This window comes from Cyanistes caeruleus, chromosome 1 (genome assembly GCF_971803275.1).
Source record: "Cyanistes caeruleus chromosome 1, bCyaCae1.hap1.1, whole genome shotgun sequence".
NCBI lineage: Eukaryota > Metazoa > Chordata > Aves > Passeriformes > Paridae > Cyanistes > Cyanistes caeruleus.
This window is the reverse complement of record NC_141701.1, coordinates 108,326,673-108,346,911: the sequence shown is the minus strand read 5'-3', so window position 1 is coordinate 108,346,911 and position 20,239 is coordinate 108,326,673. Positions and strand designations below refer to the sequence as shown.

The following is a 20,239-nucleotide window of genomic DNA, read 5'->3' as shown; positions in this document are numbered from 1 at the left end:
CGAGCACAGTCAGAAAGACAGACTTAATTTCTCTGTTTTATACTTTGGAGAATATAAGTATAATAGCTCTCAGCCTGTAAGGTAATTAGGTAATTTTACTTTCTTTTTCTAAACGAATGCCCATAAATGAAGATGTTGATGTTAAAGGTCAAGGCAGGAAGTCTTAAACTTGAACAGAAGAGTAATTCCTTGATATCACAGTTTATCATGGTATACTTGTCTGCCATAAAACAGCCAGGCAAAATTTAGCCTTTTTTTTTTCCTCACAGTTTTCATGGTAATGGGTGGTTAGGACTCACTTTGGGCCAAAGATCTTTTAAAGGTCAGGATTGACAGCTGCCACAGATAGCTGGGCATTGATGTCTCTTTTCTTCCCACACTGTGACTTGTGTCACAGATTTTGCTTCCGTGTGAAGGACTTTCATTGGGCTTTTTCGGGGCCTTCTCAAAACTCTAAAATGAATTCCCATAGGCTGGGGAGATGAGCAAGACAGGTTTGGGGTTTGCTTTTGTGTTCACCCAGCTTGGATTCAGTGTCAGGCTACTCTAAAAGGATACATTAATCAGTGGCAAAGCAAAACTTACCTTCTCCCCAGCTCCCCATAGCTCCTTACATAAAAAGAGGGATATTGACTGTGACTCAGTGCATGATATAACGCCTTGACACTGGAGCTAAAAATGATTGTACCACAAGTCATCAGGGATGTGGTCAATACTGCCAGGACTGCTAGTGATGGAAAGGTGTTCTTGCTCTAGCTGTTGATGTCACTGTTCTCTGTTGAATTGCATGTCACCCCCTCCCATGCTCTTTAAAAGAGCCTAATGATGACATTTTAGTGGCAGAAAAAAGGAAAACGCTAATGGCTGAGTACAATGGGCAGAAATAAATGCTGCTAGTGATAGAGAACTTAACTATTTCAAGAGAATCAAAAATAAAAGCCATAATGTTCATGGAAAGGATGTGAAAATGTCACAGGCTGCTGAAATGCATACAAACACTTGAAGCTCACCTGCTCTTAGCAGTTTGGGTACTTAATATTGCTTCAGTTTTATCATCCTGTTTTCCTTCTGTTACTTGTGCAAGAATACAAATAATGGTCTATAAATCACCTTCCAGTGTAGCATGCTTAAGTTAAACAGCACAGGAAATATTGTCAGCATCAACAGGGAAAGGAGAGACAGCAGAAGGAAAGGGAAGTGGCTAACAGTCATCAAGACCACTTTATCTTTAGACCACTGAAACATAATCTTCTCAAAACAGGAACACTTTCCATCTGACAAACAGAAATGACAGTAAAGAAGTTTTACAAGATATTTATTATATTCAGTGCAAACATGTATGTATGCTTGCATACATACACATTTTTACCATTCATTGGTTTTAAGACTCAACCACAAAGAACAAACTCAGAGAAACTGAGAATGTTCTTCTGGCTGTGTCCTTAACATGTTGGTGACCATGGATGTTAATTATCATAAAAAGGATAAATGCATGTCTTCCTCATTCCATTAGATGCTTAGTCTCAGATTCAGTTAAAAAAAATAATTCTCATAACTAGTAGAAACGTTCATACTTGGTCTTCTGGATGGATTTGGTTTGGGAGTGGTGGTATTAATTCAGAAGTAGGGTAGCACAGCTGAAATCCAAATGCATCCCAGAGTTTTGAGAAGAATGGTTGCACTTAGCTTCCCTGTGCTGGATATTTCTACCAGAGATTGCTTTCTGCATCTACCACATGCATATTAGTTCTCTGACTTGCTTGACAAGACAGAGCCTGCATCATGGCATGACAGCTGTCTCTGTGAGTCACTTAGAGGTGTAAACAATGACCTTTTCTACAAGGGCAAGATAAATTAGACAACCAAAAGGTGTTTGGAGCAATTTGAAATCCACCTACCAGGATGATCTTGTGTGTGTGTGTGTCTGTGAATTTGAGGTGATTTTTGTATGTTCTTGTAAATCCTGAGTTTGACATGGGTGGTCAGGGAAGGGAGAATTTGTGAACTACTAAAACCCTGCAACACACTTTCTTTTTCTATTTTATTTTTTAAAATTTATTTTGGGTTTTTCCCATTACACATTGAATAATTATGTCTAGAGTACCTCACTATATTTGCAAACTTACCACTTTGGAACATGAGCTGTTTTAACAGTTGCTCAAAAGGAGGATAAAACATATGGAAAAACATTAACTGAGTATCCATATTTTTACAAGGAGGGTTAGACTGGACATTAGGAAGCATTTCTTCACTGTGAGGTTGCTCAAACATTGGCTTCCTAGAGAGATTCTCATTGCCCAACCCTGTCAGTGTATAAGAGGCATTTGGACAATGTCTTTAAGGACATGCTTTAACTTTTGGTCAGCCCTGAAGCAGTCAGGTGTAGCTGGACTAGGTGATCATTCATCATCTTCCAAATGAAAAGATATTCTCTTCAATTCTATGCTAGGCTATTTTTTACTCAAAATCTTGATTTCACAAAGATTCCCATCACAGACAACTTTGCTTGGAAAACAGAAAAAATATTTTATTGTAATTGTTCTGTGAAGAATGCCAATATGGATTCTGATATTGTGATATAAAAATAACTTTTTCTAATTTAATTTAATCTTCTTTTGAAATTCATCATTAACTATAAAGGATAATACATTTAAGAAATAATGAACACTAAAGTGAGGCTACAGTTCTTGAAATGGAGAACATACATCAGTAAATATGATGAAGAATATGTAGTGTCTGGCCTTCATCCTTTTTGTTCACTACTCACAGAATATAAGAGCTAGGTACTTGTGGAAGTAAATAATAAAAGAAAGTAGCATTGATTTTTTCCTTTCTTTCCTATAAAATTATTGATCTGTTTTTAACCTAATTGGCACTTGTGAAAATAAATGGAAGAAACCAGCAGGCTATTCATGGGGTTCAAGTATTTGTTCTCAGTAAGAGTCCCAGGCCTGCTTGTTTGGGGCTGTGCTGGCTGTCCTAAGAAGCCAAAGATCGAGTGCTGTAGCATACGGTATTTGCTTTGTTCTTTTCTCTTTAATCTCTCATTCTAATTATTTCTTGTAATTCAGATGAGTAATAGTGCTAAAGATGCCTTAATGTATTGATACACAACAATTGAGCATGTACTGCTAAAAATGTATCTTTTCAGTAAAAGTCTTATCTAACATAAGAATGGACAGCTGATTAAAGGAAAGAGGTAATGAAAGTGGGTTTCCAGTTTAACTCATCAGAAATTGTGGGAATCAAAAGAACATTATTTCTCCTGTATCCTGCCTATAAACATTTGTAATCAGTTATACTCTCCTGTACCATTGAATTTACTGAATAGAATGCAAAGACTGTCCATTTCCTCAGTAGTGATCCACAGATACTTTGTTTGTGAGCAGATTAACAGACAGGTGAGCCCCTAATTCACAAGCATAAGTATGTGAAGGTTTGAGGAATGAATTAAATTTTGGTTTAAATTTTTCCACACTTTCTTTTAGGCAAAACAACACTAAAGGTACTGCACATATATTCAGTGACAGTATTTTTATTGGCTTCAACAAGTTTTGTCTCAGTCTCCAAGCTGTATAGTTTGGATGTTGAGCTTTGTGCTTAATGATACATCAGGTGAAATTTTATTCCTTCATCAGAGGAGCTGTCCTGAAGCTTAAAGCTATGTGAGAATCATAAGAATCCAGGACAGTTAATTACAAATTACAAGGAAGGAACACTGATAAAAAGGTTTTCAGTTGTTTTTTAAAAATCTACAAAACTGTGTGTTTTTCCTTGGTATCTGATATAATTTATTCCATATTAAAAAAATAGGTTAATTGAAATTTTTAAAAAATAAAAGGATACAAGTGTTTCCACACTTATATCTCAGTCTTTGTTTATTTGGGATGATTGTTTAATTCATAGTAAGCATTTTAATAAAATGCTGTCCTTACAGGGCTGCTGAAGATTGCTTTCCCATGTTTGCATCTGCAATGAAATGGCTTCTGTGGATACAGACATAGATGATTGCACATCTCTTTGCCAGTATCCAAAATGGAAAATTGTGTTTTAAAACATGTTTAAAACACTTTTGCAAAACCAGCTTTATGTAGCTTGCTTAGAGTTTAAAGCTGGATATTTGTGTGCTCCTTTGGAATAAGGTTTGGACCATCCCTCCAGGAGAATTGTGTTGTAGAAGAATTGCATGTGTATATTACTTGGCATGCTGTAGCAGTGTGAGTATGTGAGAAGGAGGAAAAGGTAAACAAATTCCAATTCCATTACACGGTTCTTGTGTCTGTTTGCAGCAGAGAGCCATGGATATGGTTTTAGCATGGCTAAAGCTGTGGCTAGTAGAAGGTGATTTGTATCTTACCCCTCTATGCTAATTTATTGCTGTTGTTTTCTCTGTCTGTTCTTGTAACAAAATAGAAGTACTCTGCTGTCTCTCTCTGCAACATATCTACAGAAGTCCTGAAAGTCATCAATGCCACTGAAGAACTGATAGCAGAATCCACCAGTCCCTGTGATTTCCCAGATGACATTCAGGACAGAGGAAGAGGAACCCTCCCGCTGGGCACAGATCCCGTCAGACTCGACGAGCAGCTCACCACACTGGAAGAAAATGTAAGAAGATGAATCAGTATTGAAAGAGTCACATGTGTGAGTGCACCTGTTTGTGTGCACCAACTCGAAAGGGAAAGCACATGGACACCATCAGTGGATATTAAAAATTAATATGGTTTTTTTTAAACAAATACACAAATAGGAAAAAAAATATGTTTCAACAGTGCTTAACTGTGCCTGGTTTTTTTTTTTATATGTAGTTTAAAATATTGAGGAGAGGGGAAGTTGAGCTTTGGGGTTTAGAACTACATTGAGAAATTGTATCTCAAAAGCTCACTTATGCCCTCCACTCCTCTATTGCAGTATGGCTATGCCACACCTGGCTGAAACCACACATCTCCCAGTCTCAGCACAACCTCATCACTACAAGGACAGGTGGGGTAAAGCATGTTCCCAGTCACACAGAGAAGTGGAGAAGCCCTTCCTCCCCCTACATCCCTAGCACATCGTGCTGAGCATCCAGAGAGCTAGAGCTGCCTCCTGCACTTTTAGAAAGAGCAGGCTGGAGAATCTGAATTAAACAAAGATTCGTTTGGCCATGTCCAAATCATCCATCCTTTTTCATTAATATCTGTCATCTGCAGGGGAAAGTACAACGCCAAATCAAAGGAAGTCCCTACTCATTGGAAATTTTTGTGAATCCACTTAATGGAGTTGGTACACTTTCAACTTTCGATTTTCTTTTCTTCCCACACTTAAGTGATAGCATTTCAGTGCTCTTTCCCTTCATTAGGAGCTCTTAAAGATTTCATAGGAATTTGCACTGTCCCATTATATCATCCTGATCAATTCAAGATGACCTTTCTTTCACACATTTTTCTCTCAGTCACATTTTCTTTAGATTTTTTGCCCCCCTCTTGAAAAGGACATCTTACTGTGCAGAGATTTTTGCCACAGCACTTAAATGCATCTTTTCTTCAACTTTCTAAAGATGCTGCTGTTCAAAATGTTCTATTTCTTCTTTCTCTAAGCTTTTAGATATGACAGGGAAATCTGAAAATTCATCTTTTAATCTGAACTGGCTGAGGTATGTCATACTTAAAAGATGTATCATTTAAATGAACAGTAAGAATAATTAAACCCCACAAAACCAGAAGCATTTCTATTTAAATAATTGTATTAACTTTATGGACCACCTGTGGCCCCAGGTACTTCAGCAAAGGTGTTACATCAGATCACATATTTCTTTCAGGTTTGTTTTTCAAATATTTAATGCCTACAGTTAGAAAGTGTTCTTACAAGATGCAGTTTGTACAGATGTAGTAATTTTGGGTTAGGTTTTTTTCATGCATGTGACTTTGCTATCTATAACTGACACAAAGAAAAAAGAAAGCTATTTCAAGCAATTAAGAAACAATTTGAAAAAGAATAAATAGTAAACAAATTCAATCTGGTCATTTGCCAACATTTTGATCCATAAAGTCACAGCATTGCTATAAATTATTTCAGTACCTCTTATGTCAAAGGACTGAATGATCCAAGAATTGTGGGCAGATATAATGACTGGAGTGGAAGATGTATGAAATGAAGGTATTGACTCAAGGATCTGCTTCAGATCTTGTTTGCTTGCCCCTTGAACCCTGAAGTTAGCCACAGCTGTGTTTAATTCATGCTGGGTTTGTAACAACATGGTCTTTACTAATATTGCAACGGGGAAAATCAGAATATATTTTATTTCTATATGAAAATATAGAAATATTTCATATTTATATATTTAATTTCTGCTGTGCTGTTACCAGCCTCATGGAAGCAAGTCTCTTGGCTAAGGAGTAAATGGGCAGAAAGTGCAGTATTTTCATGTGGTTCTGCACAATTTTAAGCACAGATGTCAAAAGCCAGTGCTTGAAAATGACCCTTTTCTATAAACCAGTGACCTCCATGTATCTTAGGGGGTTTGTGAAATAAAACAGTAAAACACGGTGTATCACTAATTACTGTTCTGAGGGACTGAATGGGAAATGAAACCTTTAGCTGTAGTTATAGATACTAGAGGTGGGCCAAAATAGTAAGAATTGTTAATTTTTAGGGAAGAACTCTGAATTATAAAATCAGTAATTCTCTTTTGTGTGGCCCAAATAAGTCTGTTGATCCTCCACAGATTCACTCAAAGGCCCAGGAGGTGAGAAGGCTTTGCCTGCTGTATATTTGGGAGAGAGGAGGATGGGATGGAAAATTGTTATACATATAAGTACATTTACTCCATAGGAAGTTAATAACTATTTGCTGCTGAACAGTTATTCATGCAGTTTTTACTGCCAGAAGGCATCAAGTGGGTTTAAAGAAACACAGCTACATATGAGGCATGATCTGTTGACTTCTTCCCTTTTTGGACTTAGGGTGTTATGCAATGGAATATCAATAATAAAAGAGCAAACTTTTCAACATTTTTCTTTGCTGATCAATCTGGAACAAATCTGGTTTGGAATACCATTGCAGCACCTATGAAATCTGTAATGCAGCCATCTCATTCATCCCTTCTCTTTGTGGATGTGTTTTTCAGATTATTTCCCCATGACTTTTCTCTGCCAGGTAAATCTCCCTGTAGTGGGCTAGCAAGCAGGGAAGCTTGCAGGTATGATGGAAAATGCAGTCTGCTCAAATCTGGGTGCCCACAAACCAGGAATCACTGACCCCTGTCCCCACCTTGGCCCTGCAGGTGTACCTGACAGCCAGCACGGTGTATGGACTGGAGGGGCAGCTGACCAACCTGGAAGATGCCGCACGCAAGATCAACAGTGTCACTGAGGAATCTGAGCTGGCCGATCTGGAGGATCAGGTGGCCACAGCAGCTGCCCAGGTTCATCATGCAGAGCTTCAGGTGAGGACAGAAACTCCTCCCCATCTGCATGTTTCACTCTGCCTTGTCTTACCCACCTCACTGAACACACTTTGAATATTCTTTTGTATTGCTGAAGTCTGATGATCCCAAGGATGCTGACTGCATCACACAAGCAGAGCAGAGCGTAACTGAGCTGTGTAAGTCAGCCCAGACAGACATACTCCCTTTGTTTCTTCCCTCACCTTGGTTTTGGACGTGGCACTGCAGCAGCCTCTTACTGCAGTACTAGTGCTGGACTGCTCCTTGCTGCCAGGCAGCTCCCATGGTGCGCTCTGTGTCATGTGCATGGCCCCAGTCAGACAACAACTACAGTCTGAGGCAGTTTATCTAATCAGCAACTTGTCAAGCACTTTTCAAAAGATGCCACTGTTGGCAGCTTTCTACCAGCAAAGGCAGCCAGAGGCTGAGGCAAGGACAGAGCCTTGGGCTTGTATGCCTGCCATGGGATTTAGGTGCTAAGCAGCACACATCTCAGCCAAAGGCAAGAGCTCTTGTGCATTGTGATCTAGCACCACTCTAGCAGGCTCCAGAAAATCCAGGGCTCAAAACATGTTGGGATCTGGTGCTAAAAGCTGAACAAGATAATGCTGCCAGACCTCAAGGGGCTGACAGTGCTTGCAGCTCACTTCCCAGTCTGTACCCAGCAAGATGCCCTGACCTGACTGTGTCAAGGTTTAATGGGAATTACCTGGTGATTTTACTCAGTGGAATCATGCTCAATTCAGGACTGAGCAAATATCTGAGAGCCTGACATGTCTCTAATGTCAGAAGGGCATTGCTGTACTACTTGGCAAACTGGCAGTGGTGTTTTGTTGGCTTTGGTCATTATTTTAGGGTAAATCTGTTAATGGGGGTGAAACAGAGGAAGAGAGAGGCCTAAGCTATGCAAGGAGTTCAATGGAAGATCTTCTGCAGAGTGAAGCCAACTGTGGCTTCAGATGTCATTATGAATCAGGAGTTGGGTTATATGTCTGACTTCTCTGACTCTTCTTTCTCTTTTGTCAACATTTGTCTCCACTACTCTCAAAATCAGACTACTTTCCCCTGGCAATTCGTTTTCCATTCAGTATTTTTATATAGTGTGTGCCTGCATTTATGCATGCTTGTATTTAATATGCATATACATTTGAACTATAAATATTTAAGATCAAATGTTTAGATTTTGTGACAGAGGATGTACTTTGCACATGTATGAAATTAATTTTGAGTTAGGAAATGTGTGCCCACAAAGTCATTCTTTGAATGTAGCCTTTTCAAAACACTGCTTGAATAAAATTGGGATTATGCAGCTAAAGGTAATTGGGATAGCAGATGCAGGTTTTTTCTCCTCCTTTCTTTTTTTTCCTCAAAAGGAGTAAAATGCTTCTTCTTGGAGTCATGAGGTAGGTTGAATTGTTCTTTTACTCCATCTTTACTAACAAATTAAGTCCCTTTTAATGTCAGGACTAAAGAATGCAGGAAAAGTGTCAGAATTGCTGAAGAAGTTAGCCATCTGTTTATATTTTCTTATTAAAGAGGATTTTACTGGGGGAGGGTTATATTTCAGTAGTGGCATCCACAGTAATTTTAAAACTTCTTTTCCCCCCTCCCCATCTGTCTGTCTCTCTCTTTTATTTTCTTTGAAGATTTCAGATATTGAGAGCAGAATATCAGCTCTCACTGTTGCAGGCTTGAACGTGGCTCCCTGTGTTCGCCTGACAAGGAAACGGGATCAAAAGCAAACAAACCAGGTGCCAGAACATTATGTAGTATTCAAAAATACATTGGGGAAATCTTGCCTCTTTCTCTATAATGGAGTTGAGTAATGCATTTATGTTGTTTACAGATGCATACAATAGACACATCAAGACAGCAGAGGAGAAAACTTCCAGCTCCACCAATAAAAGGTACACCCTAAAGTGTTATGTAAATGAGAGAGAGAGAGAGAGAGAGAGACACTCTCTTTGTAAGATTCAATATAATACACAGGTCAGCCAGGTGGGGAAAAGTTTAAGTTACAAAATGAACAGAGAAAGCCTAATAGACTGTCCCATCCTCCTCATTTTCCTTGTACTCACATTATGTAAAATACCCCTTTGTCACATTTAAAAGCATCACCACTTTCTCTTCTGTGAAAGTTGTAACAGTGACAAGCAAACAGGACCAGAGGCAGAAGGCTGGAAAAAGCAAATGAGGAATGCTGAATACTTGCCCTGCATGAGGGGGTGATGCTGCTGCTGCAGCATGGCTGCTACCCTCCACAACCCACCGCTTCCTTAGTTTATATTTGCTGATTTCAGTCTGTATGAAATGGTTTAGCAATGTTCTTGCTATGTCAGAGAATGGCTGAGAAATGTCTTTATAAAATCAAGTGTGTTTTTTCTTTCATGATTTTTTGTGGATTTTTGGTTTTGGGTCTTTTTCTTTTACTCTGCAGTGCACTATCTGAAAATTCTAGGGCTTTGTTCACTGCACTATTCTTTTGTAATTCCACTGATTGACATGGCCTCAATCTTTAATTTATTTGGAATACCACAACCTGATGTTTTTAATTCAAATTAAATCCAGCTTTCCTCAGACATCTTAGGGAAAGCTTTATCAGTCTATAAGCTGTGACTCTTCAGAAGTATTTTTATATCTGCTTCAATCTCTTATGTGAAAAATCTCCCCTTTTGTATTTTTCCCAGGTGAAAAAATAGATGGTTCTCCAGTTACTACTGTCAGAACGTTTAACAGAAACTTCATGCTTCAAGGATCTCTAACACAAAGAACTAAAGAAAGGAAAAGCACTGCCAAGGACTTAATGGTAAAAAAAAATATTTAAAACTCTGTTAAAAGCAGTCAAATAGAGAGATAGCAGTATCTGTGTAGGCAGCTGTATTTCAGCATCTTCAGAAATCTTCTTTTGATAGTCTGAGGAAAAAATAATAGAGACTGCTGAGGCAACTCTTGAACAAATATGACCAGTGTCCTGGACTATATACCAAAGAATAGCAGCTCCTGAAAGTCAGCCTGTGATAATGTAGCCTGGCTGCCAGGTCTCCAGGAATCTGCTACCCATATTTTTTAAAGAATAAATAAATTAATCATCCCCTGCATTTCAGACTTATGAACCAGACCCTCACAGAACCAGCTGTGCTTTGTAAATTAGGCAGATGAGAGTGACCTTGAATTTCACTAATTGTTGATAAATGTTTAAAGATTATCTAAGTGGAATTTAAGGGACAGACAGGTGACACATTGGGTCTGCAGGGTTTGAACAAAGAGGCTTCACTCAAGACACCCAGGACAGTTGTCAGTCATTTCTTCTACAGCAGCCATAGAAGGATAAGGGAAAAAGCTGACTGTCCCAACGCAGTCTGCCACAGCTGAACATATGTATATATACATTTAACGTATGTATGAACATGCATACGTGGGGAGGTGAGAAGGGAAAGGACCCAGCTGTGTTCTTCAGCAGGTTTGTTTAGTCCTTCACTCATGTTTCTTTCTTTCCTGTCCCTCTCTGTTCTAGGAACCTGCTGTAGGATCTGCTGTGATGTACTAAACTTACACTTCCCTACTGCCAATAACACACTGCCTAAGGCTGTCCACTAGAGTGCCTTTTCTTAACAGCCATTGTGTATGTCCAGCTGAAAATGGACCCTCAAGAACCCACAGAGCCTCAGTTATAGGGCTTCATTTGGATACCTCACTGAGAAAGCTGTCCAAGTCTTCAGCATTGTGGTCTGCTACAGGAAACTCTGCCTTAAAGTTCTCAGAGGACTCTAGACAGGATGCTATGTTTCAAAAGCAAGGCTCCACATTTTAAGATGCACTTTTTCTCCCTATCGATTGTATTAAGTATGTCGTCTTTAAACTGCAGTATGTTTTTGTACACTCAATCAGTCATAATTATAGGCCAATTAATCTGCCAAAGCAGACCTGTGATCCATATTTGCTGGCCTCTTACTATTCATGTGGGCATCTGTCTTGTCGAGCAATAAGAACAACTCTTTGCAGTGTGTGCTGCTTTTCAGCTGCGTGGAGGGAGAGGAGAATCTGTGTACATCGCTCTGCTCCCAGTGAGTAAGTGGAAGTCTTGGGAGGATTGGTAGGAGGAGGAAGACTTCTCTGTTCTCTGAGAGTACATCTCGCAGGTTGAATGTTCCAGCTCCAGAGCTAGGGATAGTGCTCTAGGCAGCAGGGGTGTCATGCTGAACCAGGAACTGGTGGCCACACATGTGGACCAGGTATCTGCTGAGTTATGATCCCAGTGTCTGGGAACACCTGAACACTGTTAGAGACACCAACACCTCCATATGTCTTGTTCTTGGCAGCATTGTCCACTTGATAGTGGCCAACCATGCTGTAGTTCAGAATAAATTCTGTCCAAACCTTTAAGATTGGAAAAAGGTTGTTAAAGAGTTGGGGTTGAGCTCTCTGCTGACTGACTAGTGGTTGTGGGGTGGCTGCAGCTTGCAAGAGATTCCTTACAGATATTCACTGGTGTTTCTGAGGAGGCAAATGTAGCCCAGACATCAGTTCCTATACTAGTCTGGAGCCACCAGAGAGTAGCTGAGGCCTGTTACTGGTGCCACATGCACCCCACTACTACTGGACTGCTCTGAATTGGATTGTGAATTGTGATATTCCTTCTTTCATTTCTTGAGACCCTTAACAGGTGAGTCAAACTGGAAGGCCCTTTGGCAGATGCCCAGGAAGGAGGATGCTGCTTACAATCCTTCTTGCCTTTTTGCAGGAGAACATTGCCAATTTGTGATTATTTTTTTGCTCTGAAGAATACAAAGAAGGTAGTCGGAGGAGGTGATGAGCCAGTGAATCCCTTACCTTCCACACCAGTTGCAGAGCAGGTACCCAAGTGCAGATAGAGTTGATGTGAAACGTGCTAAGAGGGAAGGCATGAGCTGGCAAGTTTCCCTCAGCATTAAGGAGTGGTGAGCTCTCCCAAGAGCTGTGGGTACCAGGAAGGAGGAGAGCTCTTTTGTTCTCTGGGCTCCCAGTGAACACCCACTAGCAGAGTGCCACCTGTTACCTGCCATGCAGCAGGGAAGCAGTTCCCTGGGACACCAAGCTGTGCAATGTCTGTAGTTGGGAAAATAGAAGCAAAACTGGGAAAATTTCCTGACTAGGTTGGGTATAGGGGAGTGAGTGGGGAAGACAAGGAATGGCTGGATGGGTTGATTGGAAAAACAGTGCCAGTTGCAAATCTGCCATCCACATTTGACATCTAGCTTGTCAGTACTCTGATGTCCAGCTGCATGTGAGGAACCTTGGAATAAATACATCCACCTTCCCACTTAAAATACGTAAGTGTCATTCCATCCCTTCAGGGAATTTCCATCTGCCCAAGATCTGACCCAATGTGTTTGTTCTGGGTAAAATTAGGCCTTCTTTTACTCTCACACAATACTAGTTCTCTGAAATTGGTTTGCACAGATGTGAGAGAAGAATTTGGCCCACTCTGTTTAATATATAAATATATATATAAAACAAATAGATTTTATTTATATATGCAATCCAGTAAAGGAGATTAAACAGAGTAGGATGCCTAGTAATTTTTTTGTTATTCAATCTCATCCTCCATTCACTGTTCTTGTGTATGTATACAATACATTCCCAGGTTCTGGTTTATGCAGGTATGCGTGTTATGAAATGTCATTAATGGTGGTTGGTCTGCATATTCGTCTAATAAATAATAATTAATATTGTGTATGTAATATCAATACAGAAATGACTAATTTTAATAGAATAACTCTTTGGCTTTTGTTCTGTTAGTGTGATTTAAACAAGCCAACAAAGTTTGGAGTAGGTTGTTTTCCTTAAGAGGCATGAAAAGCAACTATTACCGTGTTACAATGTTAAAATATTCAGTCTTCTTTGACAGACAAATGTGTACTGTGTAGGCATTGCAAAAAAAAAAACAAAAAACAAAAAAACAACCTTTAAAAAAAATCCCACATGCTCTAAGGCATTTGAATTTTTACAAATGTTTATCGTGCCAAATACGTGCAAAGATATAATTTACTGTTTTAAAAAAATCATAAAAGCATATGTTATAGCACACAAAGAATTATTTTGTCATCAAGTGATTTCAATCTTTAGTGTTAATATTTATATTTAGATTAATTTTTATAAATGAAAATATTTTAATGGGTAAAATGAAGACTATATGACCTATTTGATTAAGTCTGAGTGAATATTAAGCTTGCCTTGTTGTTGTTATCTGCATACTCACCAAGAATTATTGTCAAGAGAAATTATAAAAGAGTAAAAGCGATTTATGAAAAGAATGCCTTTTCAATGACTTGATTCATAAAGAAAACCAAAAAGTTCTTCTCTGTTGTTTGGATTTATGTGCACTTTGGCCTGGAAGCATGCAGAACCCACAGCCACACCGTCACACCCGGGACATGGGCGTCTCCACAGGGATGCCAGGGTTTGCTAAGAGCAAAGGCACACGCTCGATTCACACTTCCTCCTCCTCCTCCTCCTCCTCCTCCTCCTCCTACTCTATGGCTGGGGTGGGAGGAATCCTGTTAGGAACATTTGCTGGTGAGTCTTCTCCAAACCATCAAGTCTGTTGGCTGAAATACTCAAGCATAGCTTCTCAGGTGGAATTTTTTGATCTGTCTCTGAGATTGCTACAAAAACTGAGCAAGAACCCTGCCAATAATCTTGGTTTTGCACTTACAAAGTTCCTTGCAATGAATGCAGATCAAAATATTTATCAGCATATCTTCTCCACCATGAAAGCATTCAGTAAAATTAATGTGCTTTAAGTAACACTTTGGGTCAGCAGCTTTGTTTCATTATAAATGGAAGTCATTTATTATTACCTTATTATAATAAATACCCATCCCTTGCTGACAGGCCATTTGCAAAAAGAGAAAGAAGGGTTAAAATGTCTGCAATGGTTAATTCAACCATTATTATTCAATTTTAGTAATAATTCTCACAAAGCACAACTAGAAGTGGAAGTCCATTCATGGCCTGGATTTAACCATCAGTTATTACCTAAATTGTAAACTATCTTTTTTGGATATAAGCCATAGATTAAACTGTATTATTCCTGCTAATAGTTATTAATCAAGATGAAACACATTGTAAGTAACACTTTTTATAGAAGTAATGTAACAAAGTTATATTAACATGAGTAAATAGGGGTATTGAGCTGCATCTCCAGGCTTATTGATTTGGACTAATGGAGTAGATAGTACATGGCTTGTGATCCTCAAAGAGTGACTCTAACTTGCTCAGACAATGTACTTGGAAATAATGACATTGTTTTAAAGGGAATCAGCTCATTCAGGCCCTTGCTCCTTTTGGATTATGGTGCATGGTTATATGCAGTAGGCACAAAACTACTCCAAAGAGTTCAATTAGCCATTTTTTTTTTCCTTCAGCAGGGAGAAAATACTTATCTTCAATAGGAGTGCCTCTTTGTTCATTAATATATCTCTCCATCTGTGTAAGAAGAATTATGAAGGTCCAGTGGGTACTTCAGGGAGACATTCTTAAGAGTGGATGTTAGCAATCTTTATAAAAGCTACACACAAAGAACCAGCCTTTCATGCCATTAATGCAGGTACATTAAAAATTGGTAAGAGCCTTTTTTCTTTCTTCCAACCATTGCTTTTTATTTTTACATATCAACAGCCATTGACTTTGAAATCGGACATGAAGGTTTTATGATACATTTAACACTGCAGAGTTTCAATTCCAGCCCAAAAGCTGTGTGGGCTTTGGATAAACTTAACAGTGATCCTAGCAGTGAACAGGATCAGGAGATTGATGGGGATGCACAGTGAAGAAACATTTTTATAACCAGTGGTGCCACTCAGTGCTGGTGTCCATGCATTGTCTTTTACTGGCACCCTAAACATGTTTCTTTTTGAAGGTACTTGCACAAGGAGCAGAAAGAAGAGCAGCGTGAGATTGCTAGGCAAAAGCAGAACTGTAGGTCTGAGTTGCAGGGGAGGGCACAATTCAAAGAACAGAGGTTGGGTTGCCACCCTGGGCAATAGAGATCACCAGTCACTGTCCTCTGTGTCCAATGATTTTTGCTCCCACAAAGTATTCAAGATGAAATCCAGGTGTTTGTTCACAGGCCTCAGGCTGCCACGGCTGCTTCTCAGCTGTCTCTTCCCAAAGCGACCGATGGGGCGAACACCACGGCCTACGTACCAAAAAGGGTCAATCTCAGGACCTGGAATTCAAAACATTCAGTGAAGATGGACCACTGCACTTGGAGGCAGTGTTTCCTGAATATCTTGAGAATGTAAGACAGCTTACTTGGAACCCAGAAAAAAAAAAAAAAGAAGGGGAAGGCCACAGCCAGACACACAGCTTACTGGTGCCTTTGAGGGTTACTTTCCATATGTAGAGCCCAAAGGAAGAGAATTCAGTTGCAAAATTAATTTTCGTCCATCTGGGCTGCAACCTGCATTTCTAACATGAGCCAAAGGGTCCATCCAAATTTTCTGCAGTAGGTACCAGGCTAACAAATCCACTGGATTGCAGAAGGGGTTCCTTCCTTTAAATTTCTCCATAAATACATCTTTTAAGACTTTCAGCACAATGTTTAACAGCCTTCCTACTACACAAAACCCAATAAACTTTCACCTGTGTACCTAAAACTTGAGGTTCCAAACATCTCTGTCCTCTTTAATGGGGAGAGGTGTGGCACTGAGTCCACACATCTTACTCTCCACAACCCCTCTCTTTACCATTATCAGCCTATGCTCCATGGGGGAAGATGATATTTCTTGGTGATTTTCTCAAAGATCTTTTGGATTGTGTGCTAGTTTAAACTTCAGATACACAGTATCATCCCTGACCTGGATACTCTCAGTTCTTCCCAGCATCTCTGAATGGAGATACTTCAACCACTTGTATTTGGACTTTCAGAGAACTCACAGTACCACACAGAACTGAAGATGTCTATAAAGTGAACTTAAGCTTCTAGGCCATTACTTTCTTTTTATTATATAGAAGTAGTTTTGTAGGTCTACAGACCACAGCTGAAAATTTGGTGCTGAAATATTTGATGTATACCACTTTACATTTTCTTGTCAGTCCTTTGCACATTTGTGTGTTTTCTGATATCTATCAAAAATAATGGTATTTGCCTTGGCTAATTAAGGGCTGTGAGAAAGACGTGAGGTTCCGTATATGCACTAACAAATGCAAATGGAAGCCCTGGGCCTCACACCAAGGTGACACCACAGAAACACCTGCGTGCTTTGCTGTTGAACTTTGCCTGACAGCCCAGCCCTGATCCCTCAGTGCAGCAGAGACTGTGGGGTCACCGTGTCAGGTGAGACTCATACTTACTTCTGTTGTCTATCTGATGTTTAAATGGCCTGCTCTGTCCCGAAGCAAAGCTGAGTGACACCAAGAGCATCAGGACATAGACAGTGACTAGCTTTAAGTGGTTTGGTGACCACTGGGCACGTGGTGTCCAGGAGATTGGATGCCACATGATGGAGCAGTGGTGGGAAGGCTGTAAGGAGAAGAATGAACACGGGGAACACATATGAGTTAAAACTCTCAAGGTGAAGGAACGTGTCAATTTTAACAGTATGTTCCCATCCATTAGAGCCATTTCATGACTCTTAAGTTCTGCGGAACACTCATGCTTGGGATGTCCTGGGCATTTTTGTTCAAAGGCAAAGGCTATGAAGTGGGCCATCTATTGAGGTAAAAACTAGAGAGTTTTTCTCTCCAGCAGGGAAAGCTTTCACAGGACACTCGAGTCCTGACCCTGAGCTCACTTCTGGCTCTGTATGGCTCTCTGTATGACCATGGGCATTGGCCACCAAAGTGTATTTTAGCCACTACCACCAGCATCTTTTCCTTGCTTGTGAAGTGTGTCTAACACTTGTGTTTTACACACTCTTTTTACTACTAAATGCATTTCAGTATGAATGGCAATGCTTTTTTTTGCTAGCATGCAAAATTACATTTTCTAGTTATGGTTTCCACTGGTAGATGTCCCAGTCCTGTAAGTGCACCCAGATGCAACAGAAAGAGAAATCCCTCCCAGCTTCCAAAGGATGGGCTGGGGAGAACAGAAGGTGCTGAGCTGGGAAAATTGCATCCAGGAAGGGGAGGGAGCCAGGTTCTGGTTATCACTGTCTCTATTTCACAATTCTGTACAAGCTTCCTCACAGCAGCTCTCCCAGCTGGACAGTCTGTTGTCCATGCAAGGACATGAAAGGTCTGCCTCTACATTTGACATCCTGGAACCTCTGCCTATAGGGCAGGAGCCTATTTGCTTAAGCATCATGTAAGTGATATAGATATACAGGCACAGAGGCTGTAGGAAAACCTCTCAGCTGTGCCTATACAGCGGCTTCTCTTTGTATATAGGTGGAATTTTTCCCCTGTTGCTGCCAAAATCTTAGCCTGCTTTCAGTATAGGCAGAGCAGGAATGAAAATCTTTGATGCAAGATACTCCCAAACACACCAAACAGGCAACACAGCAAAAACACATGAAGAAGTTGGCTGTGTCTTTCACTAAAATGCAGTCAAAAGCTTCTTCACCCCTAGTACTCAGTGAAGGTTTTTCAAGGGCTTTTTCCCACATTGATAGTTTCTTACCAGGCAGTTTAGAGGAAAGTGATTTTAAGTCATGATTTCAGAACTGTAAATTAGCTTTTTCTAACTTGAATATCTCATGACAATCAAGACTAAATTATCTCATCATCTAGAATTCACTGACATAGGGTCAATTCTGCCTTCAGTTTCAGCTGGGGCACCTCTCCTGTTGCTCCATTTTTACTAAAACTTTAGGTTCAGTGAGACAAAAAGGTGTTTTGAGGCATCTCTGTGATGTGTTTACAGGGCTGCTGACAGGTTTTCCAGGTTACTTGCTCCCTGGTTTTGTGTCTTGTTTTGTTTTTTTTTATTGGGCACTAAGTTACAGAAAGAAGAGCTTGCCTTGGACTCAAGACAAAAATAAAGGGAAAAGCTTTTAGCACACACTTTTCCTAAGAACTTCCTAAGAACTTCTGTTTTTCAGTCCCCACCAGCTGGTCCTGTGCCACTGCAGCCAATTCCTACAGCACTGATACGTATTGAACTTTTTGTTCATACCCTTATCCTGGCTAGGGTTTCTGTGAAGCACATCATTCCCACTGCTCCTCAGTAAGTAACATACCACCCTAAATAATCAGGGTGCTCAGCATCTCTAATCCTCCCTAATTTTTCCCATACCTAATTATCGCACCACTGTTTCTATGAGAAGAAACAGAGACAGAGGTACTGCCACAGACTTGGCCCTGAGCAGGTCTGTGATCTCTTCAGGTCCAGACCTGCAGCTTTCTTCCAAAAGAAAAATTGAAAAATAACAAGACCTCACACAATCAAGCTGTGTACTAACATTTTAAACTACTAAATAATCACAAAAAAATTTAAACTGACTAGTTGCAACAAAACTTGACACAATTAAAAGTTTCAGGAAAAATTTTGTTCCTGGAGCTCAGCAAAATTCAGTGCCACAGTCATTTGATAAATTTGCCACTTCTGCTTGGTGTCCAAGCAGAGCTTTTAAATTTTGGCTGAGCAACATCTGCGACAGAGGTTTGGCAACTTTCACTGGCATGAGAGAGGAAAATTAAAGCCACAAACAAAGTTACAGTGTAGCAGCAGTATCACAGCTTGCCACGGGTCTGTTTCACAAGGAGTCGGAGACCAGCCTGGCTCTCCCTCTGGGCACACAGGGGCTCTTATCGTACCAAACTCAAGCTCTACTGCAGACCCATCAGATGTACCCCTACCACGGTAGTCCTCGGAAGACAAGGTGCTATTAAGTCTTTACAGTCTAAACCAGCATCTTTCTTGAGATCAGCGGCTGTGTACACCCTGTTCTAAAGCAGCGCTGGAAGCACCCCCGAGGGCTCAGACCCCTGGTGAGCTGGACCCAGGCTGGTTTCAGGGCTGCGCTGCCGCGTCCTGCCCGGCTCTCCCTGCAGGGCACAGCGCTGCCCGCGGGGACCGCCTCCCTGCCTCGGCACGGGCTGCTTCGCTAACAAAAACTGGCCAAAACTTACTGAGCACAGGGCACAGGTGTGTATGCTGACCGTGGTAAGCTAAAACCTAAAAAGAAAAAAAGGAAATTCAGCAAGAGCGAGCCTGGACAAGCGCTGAAGCAGACAGGGGAAGGCACTCACCTGTGTGCACCAAAGCTGCTTCTCTGGTAGTTGCTGCTCCAAGCAGAAGCAGGGCAGCTGATGGGGGCATGTGCCTTTTATACTGGAGGGAAGTGGACTTGAAGCAGGGAGGGGGAGTCAAGAGGTGGGCCTGCAGGACGTCAGCAGTACTGGTGAGCAGGATTTAAATTTACAAAAGGAGGGGTAGGAGAACGGAGGCTCTATTAGAAAGCCATTGATCAGGGCAGGGAGCAGGAGTTGAGGGCGGCGCCAGGGGATTTTAGGGGGGCATGGCAGGACACATGACTGAGGCCCCCAGGCCCGCCAGGAAGAGGGAAGGGGGCTGCTGCCATGTCCCCATGGGTGGGGGAGGGCACAAACAGACGGGAGCAGCTACACCTTCTGCAAAGGAGAGCCAAGCTCTCTGTGCTGCTGAGCCGATGCTCTATCTGAAGAGCATGTCTGCAGAGGGCAGCTCTCATAGCTGAGGACGAGTTGTGGGGAGAAAGAACAGCTGGACAGTGGGCAGCTATCAGAGCCAGCAAGCTGGAACAGTCAGTCCAAACACTCCTTTCCCAGCCCTTGCTCCCCTTGCTGTTGTCCTAGGATCTTGATGGCAGCTTTTGTTTCATGCAGCCCCAGCCCACAGCTGAGATC

At 40.9% G+C, this 20,239-nt stretch overlaps 2 protein-coding genes across 13 annotated transcripts in view; one reads left to right on the top strand and one right to left on the bottom strand.

Moving 5' to 3' along the window:
- Nucleotides 1-13,719, top strand: part of MYRIP (myosin VIIA and Rab interacting protein) — a 311,648-nt gene extending 297,929 nt beyond the window's left edge. For 8 of the 12 annotated variants that reach the window (XM_086848804.1, XM_086848831.1, XM_086848813.1 and 5 more), the window contains 6 exons: nucleotides 4,414-4,608; nucleotides 7,265-7,426; nucleotides 9,073-9,177; nucleotides 9,273-9,333; nucleotides 10,114-10,232; nucleotides 10,941-13,719. In XM_086848804.1, the coding sequence (XP_086704930.1) occupies nucleotides 4,414-4,608; nucleotides 7,265-7,426; nucleotides 9,073-9,177; nucleotides 9,273-9,333; nucleotides 10,114-10,232; nucleotides 10,941-10,973 (675 nt within the window). In that variant the 3' untranslated portion in view covers nucleotides 10,974-13,719. The remainder of the gene's footprint in view (nucleotides 1-4,413; nucleotides 4,609-7,264; nucleotides 7,427-9,072; nucleotides 9,178-9,272; nucleotides 9,334-10,113; nucleotides 10,233-10,940) is intronic. The other 4 variants (XM_086848835.1, XM_086848837.1, XM_086848833.1 and 1 more) reach the window with 1 other exon arrangement.
- A 1,319-nt stretch (nucleotides 13,720-15,038) lies between these two features.
- LOC111923574 (prolactin-releasing peptide) lies at nucleotides 15,039-19,647 on the bottom strand. Its single transcript, XM_023919377.2, has 3 exons — nucleotides 19,604-19,647; nucleotides 16,763-16,931; nucleotides 15,039-15,635 (listed from the first exon to the last, which is right to left on the bottom strand). The coding sequence occupies exons 2-3, from the start codon at nucleotides 16,908-16,910 to the stop codon at nucleotides 15,457-15,459; spliced, it is 327 nt and encodes a 108-aa protein (XP_023775145.2). The 5' UTR covers nucleotides 16,911-16,931; nucleotides 19,604-19,647; the 3' UTR covers nucleotides 15,039-15,456.
- Between the last annotated feature and the right edge of the window lie 592 nt (nucleotides 19,648-20,239).